We start from the raw sequence: 24,988 nt of genomic DNA, 5'->3' as shown, positions 1-24,988 counted from the left end.
AGATAATAGACGTATGACTTATAGAACATAATAGACTAGCTCTGGTCAGAGATTAAGACATATGACCACCATTTTTTGTCAAATGTGTATATGGAAATACTTTGTGACTAACCAAAGCATCCCTTGTCTGTCTGTCTGTCTGTCTGTCTGTCTGTCTGTCTGTCTGTCTGTCTGTCTGTCTCTGTGTGTCTCCATCAGGTGTCATTCAGGAGAACAGGTGATGATGCAGCAGAAACTACAGAATGAATCTGAGGAGAACAAACGTCTCTTCATAATAGCAGATCTGCAAGCTCACAACGTGTCGCATCGCGCCACGTTGTGAGCTTGTAGATCGGCTATTTTCAAATAGCCTATGTATAAAATAGGGCTAAACGGGTTAATGTATGTTTTATAATATAATAATTTATATCTGCAAAGTAACTAAAGTTTTCAAATAATTGCAGTGGAGTAAGAGTACAATATTTGTGTCTGAAATGTAGTGGATGTAGAAGTAAAAGTACTGAAAATTGAAAATACCTCACAACTTTACTTAAGTACAGTTCTTGAGTAAATGTACTTAGTTACTTTAGTTACTTTTAACTGGTCAGGATACAGAAGTTATACTGCGGTTCCTAAAGGAGCTTCTTCACTGGGTGCTGTGGGTGCCAGACACCCATGACCAACAATGTAGACAAGAAATAACTTAACTCATCATCTCAATGAGCTAATGAATGTGTATAACGCAAAGTGTAGCTTATTGGATCATTAAGCCACCACACTGTTGGTATTTTGCTTCCAGACTAGAATGCACATATTACGATAGGATTACTGTAAAATGATTGTTCATGTGTAATGGCCAGTGTCAGCCGGCCTTCAACAGTGTCTATATGGACAATATGTACAGTATAACAGTGAATATAATGAGTATATTCTGTATACAGTCTGGTCTACAGTAAATATAATCAGTGTGTATACAGTCTATCAACATAACTATTAGCTCTGGCATTCGTCAGGTTTCCAGACTAGACATCCTAGTGAGGAACTTACTTTGTGATTTTAAATACCTCGATAAAATGATATAGTGTAGCCATCTAAACGCAAGAGATCAGAACACAATGTGTGATGTCATATCACATGACATTAAGTCTTTTATATTCCTGAACTGATTACTTAACAAAGGTCTCCATCATTATAATACAGTTTATGACCAGACCAAGTACGTCACGCATCTGGCCCCTCCTTCTTTACATGTCCTTGATTCATCTGGCCCCTCCCTCTTTACATGTCCTTGATTCGGGGGCAAACATTCTGTGAAGATAGGCGATCTACAAGCTCACAGCTTTGGTTGTGAGCTTGTATACGAGTGCATGGCCACACACAGGAAATGTGTCCTCACTATTGTCTATATTCATCAAATCTCTCTATCTCTCTCTCCATCTTCATTGCTGTCATTCCTGTCTTCCTGTCTCTGTGAACAAGAACATGATTAACAGGAATAAGTTTCACTGGAGGTTTGACACTGAAGCACAACTTACAGTCTGGACTCATTTCTGCTACGACACACCTTGTACACAGGTAAGCACTCTGAATGACGGAAACATTATTAATATTTCAATATGCAAAATATAACAAATCAAATGAAATCAAGGTAGCCTACCCCACTCGTTATAGGCAGACCACAGAAGAGTATAACATTATAGATGCATAATTATATGATGTATGACAGAATATCCACAGATTATTGTTAATAATAAAGTAACAAACAATGGACCCTTCGCTAAGCCACACCCCTAAGCTGGCTTATGGTTTGGCAAGCTTCCGTCACATACGTCAGAAACGCCTGTACGGACCGGTGATAAATGATAATGATGTTAAAGTTGATTGAGCTGGTTTCTCCCTTTTTTCCCTGTGTTTTTAATTTATTGAAATAATGTCATGCACATTTTTCCAGTGCATAGCCACCTGCAGGCCTTTTTATAAGAGATTTTGAAGCTCTTGCTCCTGAAATGATCGATTATTTATATGGGAAAAAGCCGTAATTTTACATGCAAGTCAGAAAAGAGGGTCCATTCCATTGCTTACTTGACCAACAGGCATCAGTTTGTTAGCCGATCTACATATGCGATGTGTAGGCTACAGGGGTTCTCAAAGTGGGGTCCGGGGACCCCCAGGGGTCCTTGAGGGAGTTCCAGGGGGTCCCCAGCTAAATGATAGATTAGGCACCAAATGGACCCTTATGTGTCAGTAACTCTGAGAGTGTACAAATGGAACCAAATGGACCCTAACGGGTCCATTTGGTTCCATTTGTAAACTCTCAGAGTTAAATTAACATTGATTTTTCGATATAAACTGGGGTCCAAGAGACATAAATGCCATTAAATGGGGGTCCGTAGCCCTAATGCATGTCAAACTGGGGGTCCTTGAAATTAAAATGGTTGAGAATCACTGCTAGAGCCGTACAAAAACCTTCTCTTATGGGGGTCCTGGCATATCTTTTCAAATGGGGGTCCGCGGGCTAATAAGTGTCAATTTGAGGGTCCTTGACATGAAAAAGTTTGAGAACCACTGGTGTAGGCTACAGTATGTAGATATGTTTTGAAAGTGAAAGTGTTATGTGTGTGTATTCAGCGTAGCATCCTCCGGCATAATGAGGCACTCTTTATCTCAAGAGTGTTGATGCTTTTATTACCTGAAGGATGCAAATCAAACAAAGAGAACAATCTAACGTTAGGGGTCTGCTAGTCCATTGGTTCTCAAAGTGGGGTCCGGGGACCCTAGGGGTCCTTGAGGGAGTTCCAGGGGGTACAGAGCTAAATGATAGTTAGAAACCAAATGGACTCTTATGGGTCTGTAACTCTGAGAGTGTACAAATGGAACCAAATGGACCTAACAGGTCCATTTGGTTCCATTTGTACACTCTCAGAGTTAAAGTTGTACAATGCAGATTCACAAATAACGATTTTTAGCAGCCTCTGCTGGTCACTACCGTCACTGCATACAATTTCCGTAGTCCTCGATTACCCAGAATTCCATTTGTTTTCACCAGAAGCCGGAAGCGTTTCAAAAAGCGTTCTTTTAATTGTTTTATACTATCTGCGGATCGTTTCTCTTAGCCAGTGGAGCATTAGTTACCATGAGCTGTGCTTTCTTTTTCTGTTCTTTTTCGATCTTCCAATCCTGCATTCTCTTAAAATCAGCGTGAGGTTCCTTTTTGTTATTAGCGTGGTAGTTCCTGGCCAAACAGGAAACCGTTGCGGTAGTTCCTGGCCAAACAGGAAACTAGTGCATTTCCGCCGTTTTCCGGCCAGATGACGTCATTTTCCCGGGAAAGTCCCCCCCGACAACGTTCAATAGAAAATATATAAATAAAAGGCTTCCGGGGGTGAAATTCATGGAGTGGGTGAAACTTTTGCCACTCACAAAAGATATACAATTTAACTTTAGTTTTGTTGAAAACGTTGCCTAGTATTACTTTAAATTAACATTGATTTTACAATATAAATTGGGGTCCCAGAGATAGAAATGCCATTAAATGGGGGTCCGTAGCCCTAATGCATGTCAAACTGGGGGTCCTTGAAATTAAAATGGTTTAAAATCACTGCTAGAGCCGTAAATTCTTCTCTTATGAGGGTCCCTGGCATATCTTTTCAAATGGGGGTCCACGGGCTAATAAGTGTCAATTTGGAGGTCCTTGACATGAAAAAGTTTGAGAACCACTGGTGTAGGCTACAGTATGTAGATATGTTTTGATATATATATATATATATATATTTTTTTTTTTTTATATTTTGAAAGTGAAAGTGTTATGTGTGTGTATTCAGCGTAGCATCCTCCGGCATAATGAGGCACTCTTTATCTCAAGAGTGTTGATGCTTGTATTACCTGAAGGATGCAAATCAAACAAAGAGAACAATCCAACGTTAGGGGTCTGCTAGTCTGCTGCACCTTCTAACGTATCTCCCTGCTTAGACCAGGGGTCTTCAACAGGGGGTCCGGGACCCCTAGGGGGTCCTCAGAGCTACTATAGGGGGTCCGCCAAATCTTTGTGTGATGGGATTTGTTTTTTTTACATTAACCACTTGAACTCTAGAATTCATTTTCTGAGGGGAACATTAGCCGAAAATAGCAGATCTACAAGCTCTCAACGCCTCGTGTTGCGAGGCGTTGAGAGCTTGTAGATCGGCTATTTTTTGGCAAAGAGGCTATAGGTGTAGAGGGAAAAAAGAGCAGACTAAGTAAAAAAAAAACTTTAATCTGAAACACAATTTTATAAAATATAGAGTAGGGGGTCCCTGCTTCATCTCTCTCTCTCAGCTAGGGGGTCCTTGGCCTGAAAACGTTGAAGACCCCTGGCTTAGACTAAACCTGCTCAAGGAGGTCCTACAGACCTCTGTCTCCACCCGTCACACAACATGATTCTGATGCTAATATTAGCTCATTTAGCCGGGGACCCCCTGGAACCCCACTTTGAAAACTATAGCAGGTCTACAATTTCATAACGCTGCGCAGCATGACGCGTTGTGAGCTTGTAGATCCGCTATTTTTCCACTACTTTTGTGCCACACTTTTGTACGATGAAGTAGGGCATTAACTAAAATACTAATAAAACGTTTAAATATTTGACAATATAACGGTTGGATAAAGAGGTCAACAACGAATACATGGGTGATTATTTGATCACATAAGCATATTCTATGCCTTCATTTATTCTCAACACTTTAATTGCGAACGCAGCGGAAGGAGGCGCGCCTCCGCGCAAGTGGAGCTTACTATGAAACCGTGCTCGGCTTGTGAGTGTGTGTGTGTGTGTCCGTGTGTGTCTGTGTTCACTGCCTGCCTGCAGCTCCTCTGAGATAAGTAAATGTCCAATTTAGACGTACCATACATCAAATGAAAGGTATTTGAAAACTGAACACACCTGTCAAGGTTGCGTTTAAGCCCGCCCCTTCCCCCGGAAGCCACGCCCCGGAGAAGGCTCCTAAAAACTCCCCATTGAAACCCCATGTTAAATGAAAAGTGCCCGAATCGCTCCGAAACTTTTTCTACCCCCCCTAAGTGGGGGTCTACGAACAAATACTCGGATTTTGGCTCCGCCCCCCGGAAGTGGGTGAAACAGGCACTTCAAACACTTTGTTGAATTGTTCAAAAACATTCAAAGTTTTTTTTTAGTGAATTTTTATTTTTCTAAGATGCTCCCTTTAACGCAGATTTTTTTGGTATTTTATTTTAATTTTTTTATTGGTGACTTATTTTTAAATCTTTTTTTTTCATATTTATTTTAAAAAAAATCGTTCGCTTCCCGCGTTCGCGCGTCTTACTTGTGTATTGTTTTACAGTTGAAACAACAGCGGTAGAGAAGATGTACTCCATCAGAGGTGAGTTCTATTAAATAAATTGGTGTAGTGCTATTCACATTGTATGATTTTGGGCCCAATGAGCAATATTATAAATGATGTATACCATCGTACGATGGTGTCGTGAATCAAAAATAGCTGATCTACAAGCTCACAAAACGTTTGCTGTGCGACACCATTGTATGTAAACAGTATAAAAGAGGTTTACTGTGACGTGACATGACAATAAATAAAGGTGTGTGTGTGTGTGTGTGTGTGTGTGTGTGTGTGTGTGTGTGTGTGTGTGTGTGTGTGTGTGTGTGTGTGTGTGTGTGTTCATTTATTTATCACCTTAGTTCACCTCTGCATTGACATACATATGTATTAAAATTGTTTTGTTCTTTAATAGGTCTACTATAGGCTAATATTAATAGAAAAGTGCATCCATAATCATTGTTATACATGTGATATAATATTTCTAATTTGTTTATCTTTTAAAATGAGTTGCACTCTGGTTCTCTCGTATACAGTAGCACTATACCTAATTAAAACATAAAATGACAAAATGACAGCTGGTTTGGTCATAATGTGTAATCTTTATGAATAATGCATATATGTTTCCAACCAGGGAAGAAGTATGACCCAACAGAACTGAGAATAGTTCTGATCGGGGGAAGACATGGAGGTGGATTCAGTGGAAAGAGTTCAGTAGGAAACATCATCTTGGGCAGAGATGATTTTCACACAAGCACAAGAACACTCATGAGTGTTATGAGTCAAGAGAAAGTGTCAGGGAGACAGGTCACTGTGGTCGACACTCCAGGATGGCTATCTAATCGTCCCCTAGATCTGACCCCAAAACTGACTCAGTTAGAAATCCAACAGAGTGTGAATCTGTGTCCTCCAGGACCAAATGCCTTTGTCCTAGTGATGCCATTGGACAGACCATATGTAGGAACAGAGATGTCAGTAGAGGAGCATTTGAGTCTCCTCAGTGACAGAGTGTGGAAACACACTATTGTGGTGTTCACTGTAGCTGATAAAAACAACATGAGACCTGATTTCATTAGATCTAACCCTCTAACCCTTAAGTCATTAAGATCTCTTACTGAGAAATGTGAAGGGCGCTTCCATGTTCTTAACATCACTGACAGAGGAGATGGAAGTCAGATCACAGAGCTGCTGGAGAAGATAGATCAGATGGTGACTAGTAATGCTAGTAATGGTTGTCACTATGAGACAGAAGAACGCTTCTCAGAGGAACTGAAGGAGATTAAGAGGACTATCAGAGAAAGAGCAGAAAACAGGGCAAATGCTCGGAAACAAACAACTAGACTTCTTGGTATGTTCTTTTTTACTGTGACACAAAGTAATATATAAAGTTACTTTTCAGTGTATTTTATTTTGTTCCTTAAACAATGTTTTCTCTGGCAGGAGTGACTGACCTCAGGATTGTGTTGTTGGGAAAGGAGGGCTCTGGGGAGAGTTCAGCAGGAAACACCATTCTGGGAGGAAGTGTTTTTAAAGCTGGTCAGAGGTCAGTGCAGTGTGAGGTCAGACATGGTAAAGTAGCAGGGAGACATGTGACAGTGGTGGACTCACCACTCACCGGGCTGGGTCTACAACAGTCCACTACAGGACACCTCAGAGATGGACAAACTGGAGATCCAGAACAGTGTGGACTACACCAGGTACAAATGACTTTTTGTTGCACTCCCTCATGGAGCTACATGCGGATTATACTAGGGTCAGTCCACTCTAGGTGGACACGCACTGACCTTTTGCACCTTAATCCCTTGTATAACGCACTGACTTTTTTGGGTCTTTTTATTGTGCTCCTTAAGCACCTTAACGTCCTTGTCTATCATGCACAGTATAAGTATAACATGCACAGTACAATACATTGCTGCTATGCTCAGGCACCTTAGTTTAGTTTTTTTTTTTTTTTTTTAGTTTTATTTATTATCTCAGGTAATTTGTAAATATGTAGATAACTTGTCTGGCCTTCTGTTGCTCTCTTGTTTTTGATCTCCTTCCCACCTGCCCCCCACCCTCTTCTTCTCCCCCCCCCCTCTTCTTTCTATGGAAACTAACGTTGCGATGGGAACGATGTACAAAAAAGAATTTCACCCACTTTTTTACCTTGTAAACCTGTGATGTGACAATAAAACTGATTCTGATTCTGATTCTGATTCTGTGTGTCTCTGTCCTCCTGGACCACATGCTGCTCTTCTGATGGTTCCTCTTAATGAAGCATTCACCAAAGCACAGAGAGTAGCAGTAGAGCAGCACATGACACTTCTGCCACAGAGACTCTGGAAACACGCTATGGTACTGTTCACCCACGGAGACCTGCTGGGAGACAGAAGCATTGAGCAGCACATTGAGGCTGAAGGGGAAGACCTCCGCTGGCTTGTTGACAAGTGTGGGAACAGGTATCATGTCTTCAACAATCAGAAGAGAGATGACACTCAGGTCACAGAACTGCTCGTGAAGATAGATGAGATGGTGGAAGAAAACAGAGGTGGACACCATGAAGTTGATGGAGATTTTTCAGAGAAGTTGTCAGAGAGGAAGAGGAAAACAGAGGAACACCTCCAGACCTTCATGACCAGGACACACAGACAGAGAGCTGCTCTGAAAGCTTTGTTTGAAGGTCAGTGTGGCAGTGATTTCCTTATATTCATGTGTTTATTTATATTTTGTAACGCCCAAGTCCTATACTTGGGTGTACTATTAAGTGTAGTGTCAAGAGTCCTATACCTTTGGCACTATACTGGTTGCCGAGGGAGTTCTGACGTGTGCCCCATATACGAACTGATGTCCACAAGTGTCCGTTGAAGTTCATAGCAAATTATATTTATTCTTAGTAGCTTCGTGCCAATCACTTTAGCATACAATAAACAAATACAATTAATACAACTCAAAACGTACACAGACCTCCAGCTCTCATGAGACACAGTCGGAAACTGTTTGCCTCTGCCACTGGCAACACCTGCTGCTGATTACAGCCCTGTTAAATACCTAGGCAACTTGGCCTTGACCAAGCCCTGCAGTGACATCATCAATTAACAAGCAATCATATATATGGCTCAAATGGCTCTTACATATGTGTGCAGAGACAGTATATCAGGGATGGAAAGTGACTTTGTACTTGGTACCTGCAACAGTTCCAACACACACGCACGCGTCCCGTCGCCGCATCATTAAAACCTAACATGGCCTATTTGCAATGTTACAAGTTAGGTGCTTAATAATAATTGTACTTAAGTAACGTACTTGAGTAAATGTATGTAGTTACTTTACACCACTGAGGATAAAGCTGAATGTGAGTCCAGGTCCTAAACAGTCACATCAGTGTTCATTGTACTGTATATACTCACGTCGTATACTGTATATAATAATGAATAGAAGTGAATGTGTGAATCCAAGTCCTAAACAGTCATATCAGTGTTCAGTGAACTAATGTATAGTTTGTTCCAGGAGAACATCAGAGTGTTCCAGATGTCAGGCTGATGTTGGTTGGAGGAGAGCAGTATGGAAGAAGCTTAGCTGGAAACTTCATACTGCAGGAGTATGTGTTTACAGACACTTTATTGACGGTGAGTAAATACATTTGATGGAAAGACATCAATGTAAACACAATAGAACTCACATATACATGTTGTCTGATGATAACGTGACAGTATGTGATCAATACAGAATATTCTGTCATTAGATCAGTGGTTCTCAAAGTGGGGTCCGGGGACCCCCAAGGGTCCTTGAGGGGGTTCCAAGGGGTCCCCAGCAAAGCTAGGGTCAAAATGATCAACCAATTGGCTATTTGAAAATAGCCGATCTACAAGATCACAACGTGTCGCGATGCAACGTGTTGTGAGCTTGTAGATTGGCCGGCTATTTTAAAATAAAATCTAGAAAAATCTAGAAAAAATGTGGATATCTTTCAGTTTAACAACTCAAATCTTGTATGGGGGTCCCTGGCACAGAATGTTTTCAGATGGGAGTCTGCATTAGATGATGGGTGGTGGTTGTCTTGATTTACATGCAGTGGTTAAAAGTATGATTGACAGATCTTAACACAATCCAAAAATATAGATTTGCAACATTTCATTCTGTTATATATCCATATTTCACTGTGATCTGTTTATCAAACTGTCACAGATAATGTATCCATAGTAGCACTACACTGAATAAGTATTCACATTCAAGCCAGTATATTTTGGTTAATTTATTCCATATAGTTAATTACTGTTTAATTTGTAGTGGCACTGTTAGACAAAGTAATGGAGAATAATAACCCAATGTGTGTTCGTCTTTGTCAAGCTTAATGTGGAACTATTTAATAAAAACAGAATAGTCATTGAAATGAAAGTTTTGTTTAAAACCAAGTCACATGTATTCATTATTTTGTCTAACATACAGTAAACCTCATATTCCAGGAGTTTAAAACCCAGACCAAACTGACACAATGTGTCAGGCAACAGAGACGAGTTGCTGACAGAAAGGTGAGTGTGGTGAACTGTCCAGACTGGTCGACTACACCTCCATCACAGAAGATCAAAGACGTCCTCCTACACGGTGTGACTCTGTGTTCCCCTGGACCCCACGCTGTCCTGGTGACTGTTGATGTCAGGTCCAGTTTCTCTGAAGCTGACAGGAGATCAGTGGAGGAACACATGGAGCTGCTGGGGGACAGAGTCTGGAGACACAGTCTGGTTCTGTTTATCTGGGGACGGTGGCTGGGAGAGAGACGTGTTGAGGAGTACATAGAGTCTGAAGGAAAAGCTCTGAGGTGTATCCTGGAGAAATGTGGCTACAGGTACCAGGTTCTCCAGTTCTACAACTATGACATTTCAGAAGTGACAGAGCTGATGGAGAAACTAGAAGACATGGTGACGAGGAACAGAGGACACTTCAGGGTGGAACGTGAGACAAGACAGATGGCTCCGTCTGAAAGACCGAACAGGAAGCTGACATTAAGAGACAAAGAGGAGCAATGGAGGAGGAGAGAGGAGGAGATGATAGACAGGATGTTGAAGTTTGTGGTGAAGGAGCCAGAAGAACCAACCCTGCCAGCTGTCAGGAGAAGGAACAGCAAAGACATATGCCATATGCCAAGCAGTGAGTATCAATAGAATTGCAATAGTTCTCAAAGTGGGGCCCAGGGACCCCCAGTGGTCCTTAAAGGGGTTCCAGGGTGTCCCGAGCTAAATGATTGATAGTTAGGAACCAAATGGACCCTTACAGGACTGTAATTCTGAGAGTATACAAATGGAACAAAATGGACCATTACGTTCGATTTGTACACTCTCGGGGTCTTTGAAATTAAAAATGTTTAAGAATCACTGTTCTAAAGATAACATTCTTCTTCAGATAACTGACACATATGACCTAGACTTTAATAGAAGTTATTTCAGTAACAATCGATGAACTAAAAATGTATTCCTTGTTAATGTAAGGGGATTTATCTTTGTTGGAGGTTTGGATAATAATGGGAATGATTTGGGCATTACCTCACACTGTAAGATAAGTGGAACATATATTGGGGTTTTGGAATATAGTCGGACCTTTGAGGAGGTGACACCAGTTGTGACGTGTAGACTGAAATGGAGGGAATGCTTTGGATCAACAAAGAGAGTTGAATGAAATTCCTGTCTCCGTGTCTCATTTTCACTACGTCTTAAATCATAAATTAAGCAAGTAACCTTCAGGATTACACTGGTGGCAGCGGATGTGGACTGCTTGTTTTCGGACAAGTTTTGTTTTTCGCGGAGATACAGAAACAAGTACTCCGCAGAATATCACCGCGGCTCCGTCTACGTTCTGGAAGATCACCGTGGCTACGTCTACCTGGAATACAAGTGCTTAGATCACCCTTCTTTTGACCAAATTCCGGAAGAAGTTCTTGTGTCGGTCGGTAAGGGGGTGAAACAAGGATTTATGGACTGTATAGAACTGAAGTAGTGAAAGTGAATAAGTTGAAAAAAAAAAGAGTAATACTGTGGACATTAGATTTCGTTTGTGGCGCAGCTAAATAATGGATAACAACAATAGCAATTGGAATCTACTGCCATTTCATTTGGACGCTGCTCCTGGTTCACGATGTAAAGGAGCCATGCCAAATGTTTTCATGGGAGATGGAAAGGAGGACTTTTCCCGTTGGTGCAGGCGTTTTGAGGTGGCTGTGGAAGCTCACCCTGATCATGATGACGCCTCTTTGCCAAAATTGCTGCCTACACAACTTGGCGCTGCTGCATTCAGCTATTGGGACAGTCTGCCTGATGCGACAAAGAAGGATTATAAGTTAGCAAAGGACAACCTAAAAGTTGTCTTTGGACAGACCGCTTACCTTTCCACATTTCAGAGTTATATCAATGCACGTCCCCGTCTGCCTGGTGAGGCCCTTCCAGTGTTTGCTGCAGAGATTGGTCGTTTGGTGGAGGAGGCTTTCCCCACCTATGGGAAGGCTGCTAAGGATGGGGAAAAGTTTCGGAGATTTATTGCAGGGATTGAGCCATACCTTCAGCTACGCTGTCATGAACAAGGTGTAACTACACTTGAGGAGGCACTGAAGTTTGCATTGCAGATTGAGACTGCTCATCAGGCTAGTAGAGTGTTGTCTTCCCCTCACACTCAGTCCTTCCCACAGATACCTGCCTGGCCCAATGTCTCTCCACTGACACCTACTGTGCCAGTGTCTGCTCCTTCACTTAGCATTCAGTCTGCCAGCTCAGAAGACTTCAAGAAAATGCAGAGGACCCTGGAACAGCTCTCTGATCGTATGGATCAATTGCAACTTCAGGTGCAACGCCAGGGAAAAGAGGACCAACGCAAGTCGTGGGACTACAGGTCTCATGCTCGCAGCCCCACTCCTGATGGGGCACAACACAACAGTCGCTATCCCTCTTCTGACAGATTCAGGTACAGAGACTCTTATTATGAGCCTGACCGTTACCATAAGCAGGGCCCTCCTGGCAGGGCCCAAAGACATGATGACAGACAGGGGGCCTACCCACGTCAAGGCTCATCGGGCCACTATGCACGTGGCTATAGCCCCTCACCACGAGACTATGACCGACGTGGCCGCTCTCCTGACCGCCGCGAGGACCGACATCCTCATCACCGCTCTCCCAGCCCTGGTCATGTGCGCTTTCAGTCTCCAGCGCGCTCCAACCCTAATCAGGGAAACTACAGGTAGTTGACAACGAGGGTCAGTTGCCAGCTACTCACTTCACCAAGGCCCCAGAAAAAAATGATAATTCTATTGTATCTACTGCTAATTCACTTAGTAAGGACACCTTAGCCAGTATTGATGTGACCAAACGATATGTTCCAGTTGTAATAGAAGACACCCTTGTGCATGCATTTGTAGACAGTGGAGCAGACATTTCAGTTATCAGTGAGGACTTCAGAATGTCTACAGCTGCACTTCGCAGGAAACCAATTATAAAGCAGTTTGTTCCCCTCACTGGCGTCACAGGTGACCCATTGGATTCTATTGGAACGGTGTCCGTGAACTTAAGTATTGCTCAACAACCTATGTCGCATGCCCTCCAAGTGGTTAGGAACTGTTCTAAACCCCTCATATTAGGCTGGGATTTTCTGGTTGCTAATAATGTCATTGTGGACACCCGCATTATGTCTCTCATTATTCATAACCAAGTGGTGCCATTTGTAAGCCCCAATCAGTATGCCCCTAAACTTGTGGATGTGGCAGTGTCCCCCACTGTTACTGTTCCTTCTTTATGTGAGATTGTGGTCACAGCTAAATTAGGCGCACCACTGAAAGGACTTACACCCCATGGCTACACAGGTGTGTTTGCGCCACACTATACTGACAATTCATCTACAGGCTTTGCATGGACTGTGACAAAAGCAGAGCAGGGCTCCATTTATGTGAAGGTAGTCAATCCATCCAGTGATGACATCATACTGCACAGTGGCACTCAGATAGGGACATTTCATGCTGTGTCAGACTGTAGCAGTGAGGAGTATACAGTGATGGACAATTCTGTCTGCAATGTGAATGTTCAGGTGCCTGCTAGGTCCACCCCACATTTCCTACCTGATTTGCCCAACCCTGACCTCACCAGTGCTCAACACAAGAGCCTGACAGACACTCTTAAATCTTTCTCAGATGTGTTTAGTCAACACTCCCATGACTTTGGAAGGACAAGTATGGTCACACACACTATTAGAACCACCTGTGACATTCCCATTTCACAGAGAGCCTATCGCACCTCACCTAAAATGAAAGCGGAAATCCGTCGCCAGGTGGAGGAGCTTAAGGCACAGGACGTTTTGGAGGACAGTAACAGCCCCTGGGCCAGTCCTGTTGTTATGGTGAAAAAGAAGGATGGCACATATAGATTTTGTGTGGATTTTCGTAAACTCAACTCAGTCACTATCACTGATGCACATCCTCTCCCGAGAGTGGACGACAGCTTGGATGCACTCTCAGGCTCTCAGTTCTTTTCCACTATGGACATGTCAAGCGGATATTGGCAAGTGGAACTAGATCCTGCGGACAGGGCCAAAACAGCTTTTACTACAGGTGATGGTCTCTTCCAATTCAAGGTAATGCCGATGGGTCTGAAAAATGCACCCCCAACATTCCAAAGACTTATGGAACTTGTGCTCAGGGGACTCCATTGGACCACATGTGTTATTTACCTTGATGACATCATTTGCATGGGGCGAGACTTTGACAGTCACCTACAGAACCTCACAGACATTCTCACTCGGTTCCGGCATGCTGGTCTGAAGCGCAACCCAAAGAAATGTGAGTTCTGTAAACCTGCAGTCAAATACATGGGACACATTGTCTCACGAGATGGCCTGGCACTGGATCCAGCCAACAGTCAACGTGTACAAGAATGGCCTGTCCCAAGATCAGCCACGGAAGTAAGGGGTTTTCTAGGTCTGTGCTCGTACTACAGACGTTTTGTGCACAGATATGCATTCATGGCCCACCCCTTGCACAGACTCACACAAAAGGATGTGGTGTTTGAATGGACAGAGGAGTGTTCTGTTGCGTTTAAGGAGCTGAAAACTGCACTTACCTCCCCGCCAATAATGGCATTTCCAAACTTTGATCAGCCATTCATTCTGGGTACGGATGCGTCTAACCTAGCTGTTGGTGCAGTACTAGCACAGATTCAGCAGGGGAAGGAACGTGTAATAGCGTATGCTAGTCATGTACTGAATCACAACGAGAAGAAGTGGTCAACATATGATAAAGAACTGTGGGCAATAGTGTGGGCTGTCAGACATTTTCGGCATTATCTGAGTTGTAATCCATTCACAATAATCACTGACCACCGCCCACTCCTTGGTCTACGGAAACTGGATGCAACGCATGACCCCACCGGGCGTAGAGGTCGTTGGGCTCTGGAGTTGGATCCCTACCAGTGGACAATAGTACATAAAGAGGGCAGGAAACACACCAATGCAGATGCAATGTCTCGTATTCCCCTGTCACAGCATGGCACAGTGGCTCAGGATGAAGCTGGCCTCGTATCACAAGGTAATCACTCGCCTCTCACAACTTCAAATACTATGCTTCATTCACACAGCCAGCCTACACTAGCTCAGGTGTGCTTGTCTCCAGTAGTGAATGTGTGTGATCAAACTGAGTTGTGTGCAGAGTCATTGGAGAACAGTTTGTCTGCTAATGGACTTGATATCCGTGCTCAACAACTTTCTGACTCTGTTCTCTCTGAAGTGTACACATGGGTAGAACAGCGCAGGCGACCCTATCTTAGGTATGTGAAAGGTAGGACACTGAGGAAGTTATGGTGGCAATTCCCTAAACTTGAACTGTGTAATGACATACTCTGCCGCAAAGTTACTATTGCCCCAGGTAAACCAGAGGTGTACCAGGTACTCATTCCCACTGCAATGACAACGGAAACACTGAATTGTCTCCATGGCGACCCTTGCTCTGGTCACTATAGTGCTGACCGCACGTTCAAGAAAGCTCTGACTATGTGCTACTGGCCAGGCATGAGAACTGATATTGATGACTTTTGTGACTCATGTCTTGCGTGTGAAGCCCACAGGAAACCTATACCTCAGAGACGGGCTCCCCTACAGTCCATACGAGCAGATGGACCATTCCAGTTTGTATGTACAGACATTACTGAGTTGCCAGTTACTTCACATGGTCACAGGTATGTGCTAGTAATACAAGATCATTTCACTAAGTATGTCAATGCCTACCCTATGATTGATCAAAAAGCAACTACAGTAGCACAGCTGTTTTGTGACCGTTACATCCCAGACCATGGGGTTCCGGAGGTTTTGTTTTCAGATCAGGGGAGACAGTATGAATCTGAGATCATACAGACAATATGTCAGAGACTGAATATCAAAAAAAAGAGGACAACACCATACCATCCTCGTGGTAATGGCATGGTAGAGAAATTTAACAGCACTTTGAAAGGTCAGCTGGCTAGGCTCCTTTATGATAGAGGTGCTGAATGGGATCAGTATTTATCTGCTGTGGTTCTCTCATTTAACTCCACCCCACACTCCAGCACTGGTTACTCACCTTACTTTCTTACTCATGGCAGAGAACCTCGCTTACCGGCTGGCGTAAACCTTTCCACACCAAGGGATGGTTTGGCAGCTGACACTCCCCAGAACTATGGATCAGAACTGGCGAATAGGATGGACACCGTCTTTGGGGAGGTTTGCTCTCACCGTGATGAACAGAGGCTCAGGCGTGAGTACTACTACAACAGACATACAAGGTTCAAGCCTTATCAATGTGGGGATCTGGTGTGGGTGAATGATCCCACTACACAGAGAAAGAAACTAGATCCTAACTGGATTGGACCATACACTGTTCTCTCCTCAGATGAGAGGGGGCTCATATACAAGCTGATGGACTTAAGGAAACCGACGGCTTCCCCGAAAGTGATTCACTATGACCGCTTGAAACCCTACCGTTCTTGCTTGGATGACCATCCAGTGCATGGTCCTTCGGCTCTGGGACAGGCGCAGGGCCCCTCAACTACAGGGAAAGTGGATACCCTTCCCATGTATACAGCATTGTCAGGGTCACTCCCCTTGTATCCCAGACCACCTAGCACTGACCTGAGCTCTGCCCCTACCCACTCGTCTGTTCCCCTGCTGCGGAGGCCTTCGGGGCGAGTCCCTCCTGCCCAGCCACAACAGGATCTACACTCTGATACCGGTCCTGGGACGTCTGCAGGAGCGCCACCCTCTGACGCTTTGACCACTCGTTCAGGGAGGGTTGTACAGAAACCACAGCGTTTTGTACTGTGATTCAATCCTCCCATTCTACAGACATGGCCTGTTACTACTGCCCTTTCCCCCGTTTGCCTGGCAGAAATAGACTGTCTCCTAATTCCCTACCCCTATCCACTGACAGACATAGACTGTAGCTCTCACCTTCACACACGCACACGTGTGTCTGCCACACATGGTGGAAACCACAGTTTTTTTGCCTTCCACATATTATTGTTTTGGACGTTGTTCATACATGTGGATGTTTGAAAAAAAAAAAAAAGAAAACATTGTAAAATGATGTTTGTGTTGCACTGTGTTTTTGGATATTACATTTTTTTATTGCATTTATTGAATTTCCATTGCCATTCTCTTGAATTGTTGTTGATTTTTTTTTTCTTGTAGCACTTTTGTTGAAATGAGGACATTTCTATTGGAGAGGGGGAAGTAATGTAAGGGGATTTATCTTTGTTGGAGGTTTGGATAATAATGGGAATGATTTGGGCATTACCTCACACTGTAAGATAAGTGGAACATATATTGGGGTTTTGGAATATAGTCGGACCTTTGAGGAGGTGACACCAGTTGTGACGTGTAGACTGAAATGGAGGGAATGCTTTGGATCAACAAAGAGAGTTGAATGAAATTCCTGTCTCCGTGTCTCATTTTCACTACGTCTTAAATCATAAATTAAGCAAGTAACCTTCAGGATTACATTAATATTTAAATAATGCAATTGTGCATTACGATGATGATGATTATGATTTGTATTAATGTAAATATCTTGCTGTGTGTTACAGTGAGCGGCGAAACACCATCTGAAACAGGAAGTTCATACCGCTGCTCACTTGCCAAGGTCTCTGATTGGCTGATGATTCAAAGTGGACCGTCCTCTTTAGGATATGGCACCATGTCTGTGACAGACGAAACTATGGTTTGATAATAATTACACTCATCTACTGTGTATTGACTTAATCCATTTTATTATTCTGGTGGAAATGCAAATATGCTAATGTCATTCACCCTCTGCCAAATGGATAAATATGTTTTTCTTATCTGGTTGTGTCCACCAGCCAGATGGAGTTACATCCATGTTTGTACATTCTCACAATGTGTCATAATGAATTGAAAGCAAAGCCCATTGACATGTAGCATCTCATTTCCCAGGACCTCTATCATATAGTGAAGACTTGTAATTGAATGAATTCAATTCAATCAAAAGTTGACATTTGAACCCCACATTGTAATTAGTTCATCCTAGAGTTCAAGTGGACATTCTTGCCAGATGTTATGAAATGTCAACCAGGTGTTCCTGAGGTATTGATTTTTTTTAAATATTTGTATTCTCTTCATCCCTCCAAACAGGAGGGATCAGAGAATCAGGTCCTGGTTGAACAGCAGAAAGCAGAGAAAGAGGAGAAGAGTCTGGTAAATAAGCACACAATGTATTTATAGTTTTATCAAATGAAATAAACACACAATGCATTTATAGTTTTATCAAATTAAATAAACACACAATGTATTTATAGTTTTATCAAACACTGCTTAGTTAGATCATACTAAAATAGTTTGTATGAAATTGGACCTAAGTCAAATAAAGAGTGTTTGTGTGTCATCTGTCACTAGAGACATTCGCATCACTGAACACTATGGTTGTCTATGACTGCCCTCTGCTGGTGTCAATCTGTCACAACATGAGGGCTCACTAAAACTGAGCCAGTACTGTTCCTGAAACGATATTAACTTACTTACTCTTTCTTTCTTTCTTTCTTTCTTTCTTTCTCTTGGTGCAGTTGGAACAGCAGGTGGAGAGTCTGAAGGTGCAGCTGCAGCAGAAAGAGAAGGAAATCATGGAGATGAACCCACTGGTGAGAACAACGCATGCACGCACGCACACACGTATTCACGCTAGGGCATTCACGAATAGTGATTTTTAGCATTCGAATTATTCGACCTATAAGTATTCGAATATGCGATTAATCGATTTGATTATACATTTTTTTTTTTTTTTTTTTAAGTTTCTTTTTTTTTTTTTTTTTAATGGCATTGATGACTCGACTCAAGGAATGCGAGTTGACGTCACACCAGAGCTCACAGCTGCGTGTCTGCTGTAGAAAAGCCACTAAAAAGCCACTAAAAAAATAAAAAATAAAACAAACTTTTTTTATTTTATTTCTTTTTATCAAATAACCGAATAGTGGTTTGATAGTCGAATAGTCGGTTTGATATTCGAATATTCGAATATTCGACTATTCGGTGAATGCCCTAATTCACGCACGCACGCACGCACACACACGTCCCTCTCATGTGATGTCCCTGTGTGTCTCCATCAGGTGTCAGTCAGGAGAACAGGTGATGATGCAGCAGAAACTGCAGAATGAATCTGAGGAGAACAAACGTCTCTTCATGGAGAAACCACACCAACAGGAGCAACTCATCCTGTTTGTTTTCATTGTATTCTTTATAAAATAAAAAACAAACTAATAGTAGGTATGTAGGAAATATGAACTCATGCATCCACACCGTTCACTTCCGCCCGTCCACAAGCACAGGTCACAGTTTTTGAAATCAGCGAAAAAATTACATTTGAACATTTTCATCGTTTTTTATGGATTATGTTTTTTTATACCTTTACAAGACTCTTATTGTGAAAAGGTAACGAAGCCGATCAACCAATGACCGATCATCTGATCTATCGATACGTTATGAGAGGGTCCTATATGGGTATTATATCGTAGGTCCTTAAATGTCTTAATGAATTAAATACACAGGACCACAATGGAAACAATCCCATAGGGCTTTTTGTGTTATCTTTTAACAATCATTGTAAACGTACCTCTGTAGAATTGACAAACTGTTAATAAAGTATTCAATCGATCAATCAAAACACATCAAACATTGTGTAGTTTGTAGTCGTGTGCGTGTGTGTGTGTGTGAGAGAGAGAGAGAGAGAGAGAGAGAGAGAGAGAGAGAGAGAGAGAGAGAGAGAGAGAGAGAGAGAGAGAGAGACCAGCATTGCAAGAAAACTAATAGGTGACACATAATAGACATTAAATTATATTATGAAAATAACTGGACACTGACAAGCTGCAGCAAGTGAGTTAGATGACATTTCATGCTGGCTACACCATGTACATTTGCCATATTGGATATTTTTGAAAGAATTATAATTAAAAATGGTAGTAGGTAGTTAGAAGCATTAATCATATTATTGTGATTCATTGATATGTTCCTGAATATGCCATTATAGTTCATCACTTCAATAAAAAAGACTTCCAACAATCAAAGAGTTTGATTGTTGGAAGCACTCAGGCCTACATAAAAAAGGTTGAGTTCGACAACCCTGATGTAGATGGTTGGTAGGCCAGAACATATTACAATTACAATTGACTGTTCACTATATGTATGGCACAAACTGGAAGGAGGCGGGCTCTAGACATGATTATAAGTAGATAGAAAACACATGAGGCTAAAATAGCAGTGATGGTTATTTGATATTGCGCAGAGAAAAGAAAATGTCACTCTCCAAAGCTCAAAAACAAAAGGAGGACGATGAGAACCACACGTTCAATAAATAATTTTACCACTGTTTGCAAACACCATACCAGAGCGTCTCCTATGCAACACAATGGTGTCGGTTTTACATGTCTCTTTTCCACCAATGTCAGAAGCTCGAAATAAGAGAATAGAAACATTAATGTCAAACTGCCATCACCAGAGCAAAGTTATTGACTGTGGCATCACCCAACAAGACAAAGCAATCTGTAAAAGTTGCCTGTGTTCTTACACGACAGAACATGCCCATGGATTAAAGTTCTCCGTCGTAGCGACGGATTTTCCGTCGTGAAGATTCCATAGGGGCTATTTATGAGATCAGTGCAGATCCGCCCCCAAAAAAATTATAAGGGGGGGGGGGGGGGGCACGGTGTGAATGACATGACGGAAGTCGTCAGAACGCAGCATATACTTGCTAATCAAGTAATCTCCAAACTACAAAGCATCCATCCCCAGCCAAATAATTTACAATGATCTATCATAAAGATCAGCTGCTCAGCCTAAGAGTCCTGGCTGGCGCAGTGACGGCACAAGCCGCTGAATGTAACCCGGGGGTTACTTTTGTGAGTGACAAATAAATCTGCAGACTTCTTAAGTACAAATTTAAGACCTTTTAAGACCTTTATAATACCTCTAAAAAGAAAAAAATAATACCATTACCGCAGCAAAATAATCTACACACTTTTACTGTCATTGCATCATTTATTGAATTGCATTGAAGCATTACATGAGGTAAACAAGAAATCTGCTGCCATTCGGCATAAAGGGCAGCAAGTAAACATGTACACGCACTGTAGTGTGTACGAAAGTGCAAACTGTTTCTTCCAAAGTGCATTCATTTCTTACTGAATTACTAAACAAAGATACAACCATCTTTAAATTAACATGAGGGCACTGAGAGACAACCTGTCAACTCAGTCATATCACAGAAATATGTTCAAAAGACAACCTCAACCCGTTTACAAAAATTCAAACTGTTTAACAAAAGTGCAAAAAGACAAACAGATGTTTATCTCCTTGAATAACTAGGAGACCAGCCACATAAAAATGCACCTGCAGATGCAAACCTGGCCGTTCGGGCTTTCCAATTATGTTGGCAAATATTGACCTTTTCAATCCAAAAGGAAGTTATTTTTACAGTACAATCACAGTACTCACAACACAGCATGTTATACTGCACAGTAGGCTACAATTACCAGTCAACTCAAATGTGTCCCAAATCGGCCTGTGGCCCAAAATGAGTTCGACACCCCAATGTTCAGTCTCACTTTAAAAAAATAAAAGAATGTTATCGTCTCACATGATGGCACATGTGTAATCACCTTTCATGCCATTTTTTACCATCAGTGCCTTGAGTGTAAAACAAAAGTTTAACAAAAGTGCAAAAAGACAAACCCTGTAGTTTCAAGTTTCCATTCTTATTCAATAAGCACCAGAGCATTTTCATTTTCATACATATGATTAACAATCTATACCAGCCTGATCTCCAGAGATCTCCGTAACATTGCACGGAACAGTGCACTTCATTCCGTGGATAGTCGCCTAGAAACCCCGAAATTGCGTGCATATGTACGGCGAGTCCCACGGTGGGCGTAACCAGTCACAAGCAGTCCCCACAACAAAATTTACGATTCTGTGCCTATCGGTACATAACTCAAACGGCGCTGAGTAGGCACAGGCGAACGTCACACCGTTCAGGACGGCAACTCGGTCGCCTTAGCTCCCTCGGTGGTCCTTCACGGGGTGACAGTTCGCCTGTGACTGCGCGCCTCCGTCATGGTTTAGTCACAATGGGGGAGATGCAAGGCGGCTATGCATGGAATTTCGGGTTTTTCCGTGTCTATTCACGGAATTTCAAAAACGTTCAAAAACGTTCAAAGAGAACGTTGTCCTCTGGAGATCGGGTTGATCTATACACTGTATTGTTTCTGCCAGAGGCTGGGGGGGAGAGGGTAAGGAGAGAGAGAGGAGAGGGAGGGGGCAGAGAGGATAGAGAGACACAATTACAGAGAAAAGGGCTGTAGTGCTAGGCCTGTCACAATTATTGCATGGACTGACACCATGTCCTTCATGATATGTGTTGCAGCTCAGCAGCTGCCTTATCAATTTCACCATTTAAGGCTAAGATCTGCTCTCTCTTGTCCTTTGCTCGTCTCCTCATTGTGTTTGACCTGGTTATCAGCGTTGCCATTTTGGTCCCTGCACTGTTTTCTGCCTGTTCTGCAAAACTGTCTGCATCTTTTTGGAGAGACTGGCATACATCTTCTACAGATTTCCTTCTCTTATTTAGCTCATCAAGCTTTTCTTCGGCATGCTTTCTCTTCAACTTTTGCTCAGCCTTTTCCCTTTTGCTTTTTTCATCATCAAGGTGAACTCTGTACCTGGTCTGTACCTGTGGCTTGGGTCTAGTGGACTGAAGGACATGAAGCTGGCAGATTTGGCCTCGTTGAACAAGAAGTTCTCGAACTGTAGTGAAATCACATCACCTGCAAATAGACACACAAACATGAATGTTATTTTGCTATTGATATTAAGTAAAATTCAAACTAAAACAAATATTGTAATTATGCTTAAGTCAACAATTGTTTTCCCAGATGTTCAAATTGTCAGTGTCAGTCTCATCTTAGCCCTGGTTCAGAGCGTTAGTGAGTTCCCTCTAACGCCCTGGAAGACCCCTCGCTCTGCGCATGTACAAGGAATTCCACTGCCCTGCCAGCGCTCAAGAGTAGTGAAAATAAACAAAACCATTTCGCTACTCACCGAAGCAAAGGCCTTCTTGCAGATGTTTGAGAGGGCAATCTCACAGTCTTTCTTGAACTGCAAGACGCCAAGCTCGCTTACACTACTTTGGGCCCCTGACAGTGCCTAACAGAAATAAGTGAGTTGTCAAATCTCTAGAACAACTACACAGACTGTACTCAGCAGATGGTTAACATGAACTCAGCTGCATATATCAAACTACAGATAAAGCTCAGATTCCAAAATAGTTCAAATCTATGAATTGACATTGATATCACATTGCCTAGACATTCTTAAACATGTCATTGTTGAATTGCTATACTAAAAGGCATGAATATACTGGATGTCCCACCTTGAGGGCAGCTGCTGCACCCATACCGATGTTAACCTCCTTGGGACTGACCCAAAGCTTCTGGTCTGTGACGTCAAGCCTCACAAGCTTGTATGGAGTAACAGCCAGGGCATCTCGCTTGATGAACCGTCTGAGAAGACTCTGAAAAGACAATTGTCATACAACTTAAAAAAATGTAGTCAGTTTGAAGGTCACTTTGTGTGGTTATGTGGTTAGTGGAAAATGTACTGTATGAGTTTGTGGGTGTGTTATCAAATAGGCATGTAGGATACTGTTAGAGATTGGACTTTTTTTTAAATTGAAAGTAAAAAGTACGAGGGGAATAAGTTTGGGTGAAGTTTTAAGGTCATATTTAAAATTTTAAATGAATTTTATGTAAAATCGTATGTGCCCAACTCAAGGAAAATGTTATATTAACTCAACCAGAAGTGCTCGTCAACAAAGTGGGAAAATAGCCTAAACAGGGCTACAACAGAATCAGATTACAAAATAATATCCTTAATAATTACCCTGATCAAACCCTCCAGGTCTTTCCAGAGGAAGGGCATCATTGGCACATCGGTCTGATATCTTGTCAGAAAAGGCTGGAAGACTCTCGAAATGGCCATAAAGAAATGGAACTTGGCCAAAATAAGGGGATCTGTGCGTGCCTCCACGATTGTGTCAAAGGATGATGACCCTGGGTTGGGAAGCTTCTTTGTTTTGACCAGGTCCACGTACTTTACAATGGTTGGCCAAATGTTAATTGCTCTCTCAACTGCAGGCAAGTTTTCAAGCCACCGATGGCCACAGAAAGGAAGAGCGAACGTTGAGGATTCGGTTGCTTTAGTGAAGTCTTCTCTTCTTGCTGGTGCACAGTTGAAGAGAGAGTGCAGGGCTCTGAGCACTTTCTCCATCTGCCACACTGCAAACCCACTCTTGAACGCGTTGTGGAGGGTGTGGAGGCCACAACTTCCCACAATTTGTAAATGAGCCCCAGCAAACTGCTCGCCATGCTCCAATTGTAGGAGTTCCACGAATTTCCAGTTTACATTGGGTCCATCCATGGACAAGGAGATCATGTTCCTCAGGTTGAGTTCCTTTGTACACTCCTGCAAATGTGGAAATATAAAATTACATTACAAAATTACAACTTTCGGTTGTAAACAAGCAATACCATTTGCACTGGGTTTTGCGCCAGGAGTAAGATAGGGCCCTGAGTGTTAATTTAGGTTTGAGTGAACAGAGTGAAATGAACACTCAGGATTTTACTGTATACAGAATAATGAGAAATACTAAGATGCCAAGTTATTTTATCACTTTATATATTACCATTATCACTTTATATATTACCTTTTGTATTCTAGTCTAGGTGGCTTGTGCTAGCAAGCCATCTAGAATACAATACAAAAAGACAGACTATGGATCATGTTAGTAAATAGCATAATAATGACTAAAACAGCTTATTTGGCCATGTAGTCATGGGTTTGTCTAAACGTCACTAATGGCAAATATTACTTCAGCCCTATATACACATTTTGGCCATTTGAAAATAGCAGATCTAAAAGCTCACATTGTGAGCTTGTAGATCTGCTATTTTCAAAAGATTTGTATACATTTGAAAACGTGAAATGGAGTCTGCATAATGTGTACTTTTACTTTTGATACTTTAAGTAGATTTTGATGCCAATACTTTATGTTACAGAGTATTTCTATATTGCAGTATTGATACTTTTACTTAAGTAAAAAATGTGAGTACTTTTTCCACCGAAAATAGCCCATCCACCAGCTCAACGTA

General features: G+C 42.2%; 2 protein-coding genes and 1 long non-coding RNA gene across 3 annotated transcripts in view; all 3 read left to right on the top strand.

Moving 5' to 3' along the window:
- The window catches only part of LOC308105828 (uncharacterized protein), a gene marked incomplete at both ends in the record, with an annotated part of 157,577 nt that overhangs the window by 42,161 nt on the left and 90,428 nt on the right, over positions 1-24,988 (top strand). The gene's annotated exons all lie outside the window — the stretch shown is intronic.
- On the top strand, positions 1,460-6,645 carry LOC308073595. The gene is made up of 3 exons (XR_013932013.1): positions 1,460-1,554; positions 5,316-5,354; positions 5,941-6,645. It is a non-coding gene; the product is annotated as an uncharacterized lncRNA (long non-coding RNA).
- LOC308105756 (GTPase IMAP family member 8-like) lies at positions 7,527-19,415 on the top strand (the record flags this gene model as incomplete). The annotated part of the gene is made up of 8 exons (XM_080456683.1): positions 7,527-7,968; positions 8,796-8,914; positions 9,752-10,433; positions 17,366-17,499; positions 17,931-17,993; positions 18,359-18,433; positions 18,906-19,019; positions 19,410-19,415. Exons 1-8 carry the CDS (start codon positions 7,548-7,550, stop codon positions 19,413-19,415), a joined length of 1,614 nt encoding a protein of 537 aa, XP_080312809.1. The 5' UTR covers positions 7,527-7,547.

Source organism: Gymnoscopelus braueri (assembly GCF_963280865.1).
Source record: "Gymnoscopelus braueri genome assembly, chromosome: 18".
Taxonomy (NCBI): Eukaryota; Metazoa; Chordata; class Actinopteri; order Myctophiformes; family Myctophidae; genus Gymnoscopelus; species Gymnoscopelus braueri.
This window is presented reverse-complemented; position numbering and strand designations above follow the sequence as displayed.